Source organism: Ipomoea nil, unplaced genomic scaffold, assembly GCF_001879475.1.
Source record: "Ipomoea nil cultivar Tokyo-kokei standard unplaced genomic scaffold, Asagao_1.1 scaffold2700, whole genome shotgun sequence".
In the NCBI taxonomy this organism is placed as follows: Eukaryota; Viridiplantae; Streptophyta; class Magnoliopsida; order Solanales; family Convolvulaceae; genus Ipomoea; species Ipomoea nil.
Window position 1 is genome coordinate 1,356,672 of NW_017619128.1, and position 11,902 is coordinate 1,368,573.

Sequence of the window (11,902 nt, forward strand, 5' to 3'; positions counted from 1 at the left end):
CCCCTAATTTTGAGATATTTAAAACTTGTAAAATAAAGGTGAATTCATTGACTTAATTCCCAAATAGAGCATAATACTATCCATAAGAGTCGGGGGTGTTATGCCACACATAGGTTTGAGAACCTAGGTGCACAGGCTAAACTATTCAAACATAAGAAATCCTCAAATCAATATTCAATACAATCCCAAGGTACGCAGGCCAACTACTGAACTAAGACTGACTAAACTAAGCCAAGGCTCTGACTAGCGCGCTCCGAAGCTAAAGCTCATTACCTGAAAAACATTCGGTATAACAACCGTCAGCGAATAATGTTGGTAACCCACTCCAACGCGTTAAGTACAATATAGGTAGATATAAGAAACTCATTTTGAAACTGGAATACATATATACTTACGAGACTCTAGTTTAAATCCAAGATCAAGACTCAAGGCATATTAACAAACTCAATATCATGGAATAGTAATAAGAACTAACATGCGTCCTAAACATGCAATGCAAGACATAACAGGCAGATAATCATGCAAGTAACGAGTAGAGGCAACTAAGGCATTCAATACAACCAATTAACAAGTAGTCAACAAAGCACACAATTCATCCTCCAACCTTATACCAAGTTCCAACCGTATAACTCCCCTCCGTCCTTATATCAGTTCCAACCTATACCTCCAGGCCACCCTTATATCCCCACCCTTTATGCCTCCGGGCAACTACATGCTTCCACCAACGAACCCACCTTTCAACCACCAACATATCAAGATGGTGCCGCAGTGCCATTCAATGATCCGCACCTCTAGTGCCAATATCAAGGGGTTAGCGCATATAGCTCTAACATGACACCGCAACACTTATAACCTGACCCATGCTCAATGGCAAGCAAGTCTAAGGTGGGTGTGTGCCTTTAGCACAGTCACCGCTATGGCCTGTACCTTTAGTACAATGACCGGGCACAAGTGGTGCCAGCCGCTAACAGTTATTTTCCACCAATCACAATCTCATCATCATCATTATCATCATCAGTCACACTGGCCATTGCGCAATGACCACAATACTCATCATCATTAATCAATCAACGCATAAACACATAACAAGCAAGACACAATAACAACGACACGTATTACACATAAAATCCTAAAACAATGCCTAACAAACGAGACTCATACACGACAAACGGGGTACAAGGGGACACAATGGGATACGGGGAAACATCAAACGGGGAAAAACACCACGAACCACGCCGGGATTCCAGCGGGTAGGTGGCGGGTGGAGGACCACCCGCCAACCACCCGCCGGCGGCGGGATACTATTCCAGCGGGTGGCCGGCGGGCAGACCACCGCCCGCCGGCTGCCCGCTAGAATAGTAAATGCGGGAATCGGGTAGGTGGCGGGTGGTCAGTCTCCCCACCTACCCCCCACTGACACACAGGCAACTTTATGGTCCCAGGATCTCTCGTGGAACCCGAAACCATGTCCAAACACATTCAAACACATAACGACAACACCACGTATTCAAGTAACGGAATTAAACCAAGAATCACACCAAATATATCCTAACACGATTCCTAAACATGCCAAGACTTAACATAAATCACATAACGATCCAAGGACATCTGGAATCAGAAGAACATTAAGAAATCTATATGCAAGGTCCTAAACACAAGTCCTAGGCTAGGCTCAACACCCGATCATGCAAAATCCCACCCAAACATACCAAGAATAACATAATACGAAATCCACGTTATAAACCTAGGGCTCTAGACATAATCAAAATACAAGATCGTTCATATAATTAATCATAGTATCAAGAACATCAAGATTATCACATAAACATCAAGATTATCACATAAACACCAAGATTATCACATAAACACAATATGAACCCTAGGCAAAGCTCTATCAAGACTCAAGCACAGAATCGTATATCAAAGGAGCCAATGAATAAGATATAGCAAGGAAAATAGGTTTTGTCGAGACATGGTTTACCCTTTAGCCCTAATCAATATCCTCGGCTACTAAGGTTCTTCTCTAAGATCTTCTTTCTGTGGGTTCTCCTATGTTTGGTGGCAGTGTTTCTAAATGCTTCCTAAGTCCCTATATATAGATTTAGGAGTCCCAACTAGGGTCTGAATAATAGGGGTTCACTTATCCTATTTCTTATTGGGTTAAGGATTTGGTTTAAGGATAAGGGTCCATGATCCATTGTGGACCACTTAAGTTAATTAAGGGGATTATAATTGGATTAAGCCCCCTTTTAATTATTTTAATTGGCGGGACTAGTTTAATAATTAATTCGGATTTGAAGGTCGTAACACGGGGTGTTACAATCAATCTCCACATGTTTAGTACGAGCATGAAATATAGGATTTGCACACATGTATGTAGCACCAAGATTATCACACCACAAACAGACACACTAGTCATGTCAATCTCTCGCAGCAGGGATAAGATCCAAATCACTTCAGCACAGACATCTGTTACAGCTTTATATTCAGCCTCAGTAGAAGATCTAGCAACACTTCTTTATTTCTTACACACCCAAGACACAAGATTGGATCCAAGAAATATAGTATAACCACTAGTTGACTTACGGTCCTCAGGACAGCTAGCCCAATCAGAATCGGAAAAAGCATGCAACTCTCTAGACACTGACTTCCTTATGCGCAAACCATAAGTGATAGTTCCTTTGACATACCTCAGTACACGTTTCAATTGCTCCCAATGAGAAACCGTAAGAGCATGCATATGTTGATAGACCTGATTAACTGCAAAGGATAGATCCGGACGTGTGACAGTAAGATACTGTAAAGCTCCAGCCAAACTCCTATACTGTGTAGCATCATCATATAAATCTGCATTGAAGATAGTGGATTTTGAAACAGATATAGGAGTAGCTAAGGATTTACAGTATGTCATACAAACACATTTCAAAATATCTGTCATGTATCTTTGTTGAAAAAGTAAAATTCCAGCACCACACTTAAAAGTTTCAATTCCAAGAAAAAACCAGGTTCACCAAGATCCCTAATCTTGGAGATGTAGAAATTCTGCTCTTCGAGGGAAATTGGCCGACCAGCAAGGGTGAGGTCCTCGAACAAAACCTTCGCCCTTCCATTGTAGTCTACGATGGATGCATTCCTTGTTGAAACGACTGAAGCTGTCTGAGGAGATTCAAGGAGCGAGACCGGGAAGACGAAGCAAATGAGTTAACAATGGCGTCCAACACTCTCCGGCTGGTGTGGTGACTGATCGCCAAGGGCATCACCTCATCCGATAATGAAGACATGATCATGGATAGGAGGACCTGACCTAGTCGAATCCAAACTGCATGGGCGGGATTTGGCTACGCTGGTGTACCATCTTTGCCGGAGAGAAAGGCTGGTGGACACGGGTTCGTTCCATCAATGAATCCCATTAGTTCATGACCACGAAGAAACGGAACAACCTGGGATCTCCAACACAAGAATTTCTTGTAGGTCAGTTTGATACTGATAAATTGGTGGGCGGTGGCCAATGAATTCACGATCGAGGTGACCGAGGAAATAGCGACATTCGAGACGGCCCGTTCCGATGATGCAACAGATCTGCCAGCCATGCGAAAGAAACCCTAGTGTAAGTGTACAAATGATACACATTAAAACCCTTTTTGTGTTGGCTAATTTAATTGACAAAATAATTAGAAGTTAATTTGGAATTAATCTATGGACCATGGACCGTCTCCTATCAAAAAGGGTATTTTTATTATAGCAAAATTTAAATTCCAGTGAAGAGCAAAGTTAAATTCCAGTGAAGGGCTTTTCGAAATTGGAAGATTATTCTAATTATGGAATTGGTTGGTAATTAAGCATGGGAAATCAACATGTGTTTATGATTGATTCAAAGCTATGTTAAAGTATGGAATTATTAATACATGGCAGAGAATGAATAGAGGCATATGGATTTGCTACAGATTTGGCAAAAATTGTTGGGAAATCAATTATATAAAGGAGGGAGACATTGGCTTGAATAGACGAATTACTACGCTAATATTATAAGAGAAGTTTCCAGGTTAATTCTTTATCAAATCACTTTATTCTATTACTATGGAGTATTGATCAAGCTGGATCAAGTTGACGGCATCAGGTTCAACAGTTTGAGTTTGCAACATTGAAGAAATCGGCATGCACTCACCTCTCTTGTATTAGATGTTGGGAAGATTATAGTTGGTTGTTGTGGTTGTGGCCTTGTTGTATTCAAACCCCTTTGTAATCTTGGTGAACATCTAGTGGATTGGGCTGACGTGAGTTGCCTCGCAGACGTAGGAGAAGTGCTTCGAACTGCGTGATCATATCTTTGTGTTCCTGGTTTTTATTTCTTACCTTTTAATTCTTTATGTTTATCGTATTAGCATAAACTAACACAATTAAAATGGTACGTTAATTGATTAATTAAAAACCAAATAGAACTTTAATTCTAAACTTGCATTCAAGACTCGCGGCACTTTATCAATTGGTATCAGAGCCTGCAGACTTAAATTATTAGTCTGTCGATCTGGCTATTCCGTGCCTCTTGAACTCAAGCTTTCAGCGGCTGTTATTGCTTTTCTTTATTCTGTTAATTTGTTCAATCTCACGGGTTGTTGAGTGTTACAAAATGGATCGTGTTAAGGTTCTTCCCTAGCTAATCGGCGACAACTACGCTTATTGGAAAGCTCGCACACGTACACATCTAAAAGCTCAAGGTGATGCAGTATGGCGGTCCGTGGTGACAGGTTGGACTCATCCGACTAACGCCAGTACCAGTGATGATGGAACGCGTGTAACTAGACCTGAAACTGAATGGTCCCAAACTGAAATAACTAATGCTGGAAACAATGATAAAGCTTTAGATACTATTTACTCTCTTATCCATGAAAGTCAATTTCCTATAGTTGCAGGCTATGATTCAGCTAAAGGTGCGTGGGAAGCCCTTGAGTCAACTTACGAAGGCACGACGTCTGTAAAACAATCGAAGCTGCAACTGGTAAGTCCGAATTTGAAGAACTCCGGATGAGTGAGGATGAAACCATCACAAATTTCCACACACGCGTCCAAGAACTGGCAAATCATGCGATGGTTCTCGGTGAACCTTCCCCCCAAGAAAAACTTGTTAAAAAAAATTCTGAGAATGTTACCACCAAGGTTCAGAATGAAAGTTACGGCCATACAAGAACATGGCGGCTGGGAGAACAAAACGGTTACTCAGTTAATGGAAAATCTTCGAACCTACGAAATGGAAATTTTAACTGATCACACGAAAATGAAAAAAACAAAAAAATGTAGCTTTTGCCGCTGAAGGAAATAATGTTATATCTGATTCAGATGAACCAGGTGATGATACAATTGTTTTTTTGACTAAACAATTTTCTAAAATTTTGAAACAGCTATCAAATAATTCACGCAACAAAAATCCACAAAGAGGAACAATGTCATCCAAAGCTGGTCCTAGGACAGTCTCGTCAAACTTCAAACAGTCTGTCTCATGTCCCGGGCAGTCCAAATAAAAATCTAACAATAAAGGAATCAAGTTCTATGAGTGTGAAGGCTTTGGACATGTACAAGCGGAGTGTCCCACCTATCTTAGACGCAAAAAGTCTATGTCAGCCATTACATGGAGTGACGACGAGCCTGACGTTGAAACAACTGGATCTGATGTAGAAGAAATCTCGGGTAACTTCGTTGCGTTTACTGGACGTGTTGCAGCATGCTCTGAACTTGAAGACGTAGCTGACTCGGAGGGAGGAGAATATGTCTCCGCGGAAGATTTAGAGTTAAATGCTTTATCTTTTGAAGTTGAGTTCAATAAGTTGTATCCTAAATGGGAATCCCTAAGAAAAGAAAATCGCAAATTAACTAGTGAGATAGGAATTGTAGTGAATACTAGTAAAGTATACCAAAATCAAGTAGCCGATAGGGATGTACTTCTTAAAGAGGCATCTGACCGATAAGAGAGACTGAAACAGGAGGTACATACCCTGAAGCAGGAGCTAAGCACCTATAAAAGGCAAATCCAAATGATGGACACAACTTCAACACTTGACCAAATACTTTATTCAGGAAGAAAATCCTCTACAAAATTTGGTCTGGGTTTCACCGGGGGTACATCAAAGGACAAAACGGTGTATGTCAAAGCGTTAGGACCTGATCTAGTGGACGCTTCAAAAGGTAAAACACTTTTCGTCAAAGCATCTGGACCTGATCCAGTGGACGTCCCTGAATCCAGTTCAGCGAGACAAAACAATCGTATAGTGCGATGAAACAAGCAATTTTATAAACTCTATAACCCTGTGTGTCATTATTGCAGGTTGAGGTTGCGCGGTCATACCAGGCCCGAATGCTACTACTTCTACAAGGATCAAAGAATTGAGAAGTTCTGGCACAAGAACATCCGAGCATTTACGAAACAGATTTGGGTTAAAAAGACTGACTACATTTCTTTTGCCTCTTTTCACTCTAAAAGTGCAGGAGGAGAAGAGAAGTTGTATTTTGACAGCGGTTGTTCCCATCATATGACAAGAAATGCCAAATTTCTAAGTAACGTAAATACAAGCAAAGGAGAAGTTACCTTTGGTGACGATATTAAAGGCCAAGTCACGGGCATAAGCACTCTAAATGTGACTGGCCTACCCAAGTTAGAAAAAGTACTACTTGTAAATGGTCTTTGTGCAAATCTCATAAGTATAAGCTAACTCTGCGACTAAAATTGGAACGTGTCCTTCACAAAAAATACCTGCAGTGTCCTGGACAACGCAAATCAATGCGTTATGGAAGGTAAGAGGTCAATTGACAATTGCTACACTCTGACCAACAAGTTTTTTTTCTACAGGTCTAGTATTGATGAAGTTGAGTTAGGACATCAAAAACTGGGACATCTAAGCTATAGCTTAGGCAATTTCTAAGGCGTCTACAACCCATTCGAAATCTTCACCACAAAATCACAAAGGCTTGCACTAATTAGAAAAATCATTATTGTTGAATCTCCTCTTCTCACTGAGGCCGATGATCGGGTTCTAGCCTCCATCATGCAAAATCCGGCACTCCTAGGGGGACTCACGGCCAAAGAATCATGTCAACTCCAAGCCCTTGCCGAAACATCATCGCCGAACCATGGCTAGTACTCACGGAGAACGTTGCTGACGAAGTGGAGAGAGCCGAGGCTGAAATTTCTCCTTCAACAAATCGGATATCATCCTTGCCTTTTTCTCTAGAGGGTACTCACTCTCTACCCACATCTAGGAATTTGGATATGTCTATGTCTATTCTTGAGCAATTTACTTCATTTATGAATTCTTCATCTGTGTGTTTTCTCTCTTTACCCATCCCTAGTGATTTGTATGATCTTGCTTCACTCATTTTACCTACTTCTATTGTATCTTATTCTGTTCTACCTGCAAATCTGCCTAATGTGCTTTTTTTTTTTGTTGCTTTGTCTATTTTTACACAATCTGTGCCATTCGACTTTACCGTTGGAAATGTTGTCCAATGTGTTGGTATGCCTCATGTACCTGTGACTTGCTCTGCTTTAGCATTTCGTGTCAGTTTCTTCTCCTCTGTTACTATGTGAATGTGCTTTTATTGGTCCGGTCATGACCATATCTGTGTTTGCTTGTGTGCTTATTATGCTATCTGTTATCAATTCTTGCCTGAAGTTGCTTTATTTGCATTTGTGACTGAATATGCATTACTTGATTGTGCTTACTGTCTTATTTACCAATCTGTCTTTTTAGTGACCCAATTGTGTGCTTTTTGTGTTATTTGCTATGAATTTGTGCTTGAATGTGTTTATTACTTGGTATGTTTTATCTAATTAATTTGCTCCAACTTGACTTTTGTGTCTATATGTGCTTATGTGTTACTTGCTTCGTTGTTATCAAGTTCTGCGTTTCTCGTTTTTAATTTTCTTGTGCAGGTTCAATCCAATCGGGCACTCCGTCAGACTCAGTCCAGTACTATAGATGTTCACCTTTGTTAATTATTGGCAAAAAGGGGGAGTATATAATAAGGGGGAGTATGGTTGGAGTAATAGGGAGTTAATAACTAATTTGCATTATTCTGGTATGATGGTATGTTTCTGAATATTGCATTATTTTGGTTCATGGAGTATGTTTTGGAAATTGGTCTTGGTAGCTTTATGAGTTGATTAATGCAGTGATTATGGATATGTGGTATGTTGGTATATTCTTTGGTTTCACGTGACTATGTTTGGGATTATTGGAAATTGCTTTTGGTAAGATGAGTTGACAATTCTTGAGCAATTGAAATTAATATAGATGTTTGAATTCGGTAACGTTGAAACAGACGTTGTGACACAAATATTTATAACGCAGTTTCGAGCAAGCAGCCCTAATCTGCGAGGCACTTCTCAAATTGAGAATTTGCCTAAATCCACTAAAAGCTCAATATTTAAAGTGCACTTTGTTTAGGGAACGGGGATTACACAATATGATTTCCTATCAAGCTATTGAGACCTAAACACTTGTACTACTTTTCAAGGGGATTTTGGTATCTCTCTCAATGACTCTCGTGCTCACGATTAGGTGCTGAAAGCGTGATCTTTGTGATTGAGAGTGGCTGCCTTTTATAGGACAAGAGATGACTTAGTTTGAATATGAATAGATTTATTAGTCCTATTCATATTTGGACTATGATATCTACTGGAATTAGGAGTCAGGTTTTTGCGCCCAATAGTTGACAATTCTTTTGAGGTCAACAATCTCCCCCTTTGTCAAACTTTTTCAAAAACCTTGGTTTGTTGGAAGGTCTTGATTCCTGGTGTGACCCCCCCTTAGTTTGGGGAGGAATGTGATGATCTTTTGATGAGTAGTCTCCCCCTTGATTCAATCTTTGCTTCAGCTGTTGTTCTTTGACTTGTGTAGTTATAGCATAATAAAATGTGCTGGCAAGGAAATAAGTCTATTCCTTTTGTCAGTATCTTTCCACATGGTAGCAATAAAGAATAAGGCCAGCCTAGATCATTTTTATCCTCAAAAGACAAGCTGCCAAAAAAAAAAGAAAGAGAACTGCCAAACTGCCTCTTGAAAACAGAAACTGCCAAACAGTCTGGGTTTACATGTCCCATACACATTACAGATTATTCAATTCAGATCATCCAAAAGATATCAAAAATACCATACCATCTATTATGAGACAGATAAAAAAAGAGATCATAACATCCACCTTGAAGCTGATCCATTTTGAGACAGATTCTTCCCAAACAAAAATGGCCAAGGGAAATCATACTATTTATCTTGAAGATATCTTATCAAAACTATACCATCCATCTTGAAGAATGTCTTACCAGGACATCAGATCATAGACAGATTCTTCCCAAACAAAAATAGCCAAGAGAAATCATACCACATCAGATCATAGACAGATTCTTCCCAAACAAAAATAGCCAAGAGAAATCATACCATTTATCTTGGAGCATATCTTACCAAAATCATACCCTCTTGAAGATGTCTTACCAGGACATCAGATCATATAAGGTACTAACTCTCCCCCTTTTTTGCTAAATGTTTGAAGATGTTTTAGGTGGAGTTTTCACTACTTTCAGCTTCAGGTTCTTGATCATCTTCTTCTTCATTTCTTCCACTACTCTCAGCTTCAGGTTCCTGATCACCATTTTCTTCATTTTCTTGATCTTTTTCTGGTTCTTGATCATCTTCTTCTTCATTACTTTCTAATTTCAGGGCTTTCAGCCATTGTTGTACTTCAGTTTTCTCCTCTTTGATTTCCATCTGTTTCCTCAATACATGTTTCTCAGAAGCCTCTAGTTCAGACAATCTTTTCTCAAAGTAGTTAATTAGAGTCTGCTAATCTGTTGGTTTGTCTTTTGGACCTAGGGTTTTGAGATCATTTTGGTGCCCCCCGTTGGTCAATTTAATGGTTGTGTTGAGGATTTTTACTTGAGACTTTGGCTTGTGAATCTTGAGTCCTTGTTTTGCTAGAACAGAACAGATGAGGTCTGGAAATATAAGGCAAGCTTTGGTTCCTTTGTTTTCTGCTAGGTTTGTGACCTGTGTGTAGATGAGATTGCCAAGGTCAACTTTGATCCCTTTTCCAATCTTGTATAGTAGGTCTGCTAGGCTTCTTTTGAGTGTTGACTCATGTAATGAGGGCATCCAATTTGCCAGTGCGATTTTCTGTAGTACAGCATACTTACTGGTTAATGATGCAGCTTTAATTTTGTTTTTCTCCAGATTCACATTCCCTGCTGTGAGTTCTTGAATGACTTCATCATTTGTAAGAAGTATTCTTTCCTCCCCTTCAGTGGTGTTGATGATATCCGGATTAAACTCATAGTATTTTCCCCTTAGGTATATTTTTCCATACATTGGACTTGTGGAGATGGTGATGTCTTTGGTTAGGTTACTATAAAATTCTTGAACAACTTGTTCATCATAGGCTTCTATGTTTGTGACAGAACCAAGTAGGTGATTTTTTGTCAAGGTTTCTCGGATTTGATCATGTTTGTTCAGTTTATCTACCAACACTAATTTTTGACTGAGGATCTTTCTTTCAACAACTTTGCCCCATAGTTTTGTTGATTGTTGGCTCAAAAATTTTGTGCTGTGTGGTTTTGGTAGGATAGACTTATCTTCTGCTGGTGATACCTTTTCTTTGCCTTTTTTCTTTTGTTTTCCTTTTCTAGTAGGTTTTTCCTTTTCTTGAACCAAATTTTCAGCATCATTATTTGGGTGTTCTTCCGAAGCCCAGCTCAGATCTTCCTCTAATTCTCTTCCCTTTTTGGTTGTTACTTTGGAATTTTGTAATCTTGGGAGGGGATTAGTGGGTTTTCGTTGTGGAGGCCCGGCCCTGATTGGGAAGTCATCTGGCCGTTTGGCTCTAGGATCACCTCCTTCATATGGGTCTGTCCTTTTTCGTTTCCTTTTGGTGGGTTCTAAACTGTGTGCTACCTCTGTTTCGTGGTTGTGACCTGATGACCTGTTTAGGTCTTTTTCAGGGATGTCGAGAGGAGACGGACACGGTTCTTGACCGTGACCTAGAGCATCGGTGTTTGATTCAGGGCTTTTCCCAGAATTGGGCACCTGACCTAGGGTTTCTCCAAATAGATCAATAGTGAGTTCCGGATTACCTGTAGGTGCAGATTGATGTTCTTGAATGGTCTGGAATGGCACTTGTGAGATGGGAACGGGATCCATGACGATTCTTGAGGTGTCGTCATCGTCGATGTGGACTAGGTTAGAGAGCATTCCAGTGCCGGGAAAGTGTGGTGCAGGGCCTCTTCGAGGTAATTTTCCTTTTGCTTGGTTTCGTGTTCTCACCATGGCTAATCTTGTGTGGAGCTTTGATGATAGTGGTAGGATTGATCGTAAGGTAGAAGACGACTCTGTTATGAGCCCAAAAAAAATTGGTGGATCGGGTTATGGAACTTAGAAGAACAAGTCTAAAGATTTATGGGCCGCTAGCTGTTCTCATATTATGGGCCGCAAGCTGTTCTCATATACGGCCCACCCCTTCCCCTTCTTATTGTAAGTGGCATAATCCGATTTCGGTCCTCAATTTTACAAATCTGTTTCCGTCAAGAGCTTTTGTTAGGATATCTGCTAGTTGTTTTTCTGTACTGATATGCATGAGATTGATGATTTTATCTTCTACTAGCTCCCTTATAAAATGATGCCTGATGTCGATGTGTTTTGTTCTTGAGTGTTGTACTGGATTTTTGGAGATATCTATTGCACTTTTGTTATCGCAGTGTATGGTCATAGTTGTTTGATGTATTCCATAGTCTTCTAGAATTTGTTTCATCCAGAGTAGTTGTGTGCAACAACTTCCAGCTGCAATGTATTCTGCCTCTGCTGTTGATAATGATATAGAACTTTGTTTTTTGCTTGTCCAAGATACAGGATTTGTTCCTAGGAAGAAA

At 40.0% G+C, this 11,902-nt stretch overlaps 2 protein-coding genes across 2 annotated transcripts; both read right to left on the bottom strand.

Moving 5' to 3' along the window:
* Positions 1-2,518: 2,518 nt before the first annotated feature.
* Positions 2,519-3,590, bottom strand: LOC109155290 (uncharacterized mitochondrial protein AtMg00810-like). The gene is made up of 2 exons (XM_019302975.1): positions 3,353-3,590; positions 2,519-2,847 (listed from the first exon to the last, which is right to left on the bottom strand). Exons 1-2 carry the CDS (start codon positions 3,588-3,590, stop codon positions 2,519-2,521), a joined length of 567 nt encoding a protein of 188 aa, XP_019158520.1.
* A 5,952-nt stretch (positions 3,591-9,542) lies between these two features.
* LOC109155291 lies at positions 9,543-11,177 on the bottom strand. Its single transcript, XM_019302976.1, has 2 exons — positions 9,921-11,177; positions 9,543-9,752 (listed from the first exon to the last, which is right to left on the bottom strand). The coding sequence occupies exons 1-2, from the start codon at positions 11,175-11,177 to the stop codon at positions 9,543-9,545; spliced, it is 1,467 nt and encodes a 488-aa protein (XP_019158521.1).
* Between the last annotated feature and the right edge of the window lie 725 nt (positions 11,178-11,902).

What these genes read in the sequence shown, in the direction of transcription:
- LOC109155290 (XM_019302975.1), bottom strand. Translation starts at nt 3,590, where the DNA reads ATGGCTGGCAGATCTGTTGCATCATCGGAACGGGCCGTCTCGAATGTC. An exon ending in CTTTCTCTCCGGCAAAGATG is followed by an intron (nt 2,848 to 3,352) that starts GTACACCAGCGT and finishes TCTTCAATGCAG; the next exon opens with ATTTATATGATGATGCTACA.
- LOC109155291 (XM_019302976.1), bottom strand. Translation starts at nt 11,177, where the DNA reads ATGGATCCCGTTCCCATCTCACAAGTGCCATTCCAGACCATTCAAGAA. An exon ending in TTCACAAGCCAAAGTCTCAA is followed by an intron (nt 9,753 to 9,920) that starts GTAAAAATCCTC and finishes TTGAGGAAACAG; the next exon opens with ATGGAAATCAAAGAGGAGAA.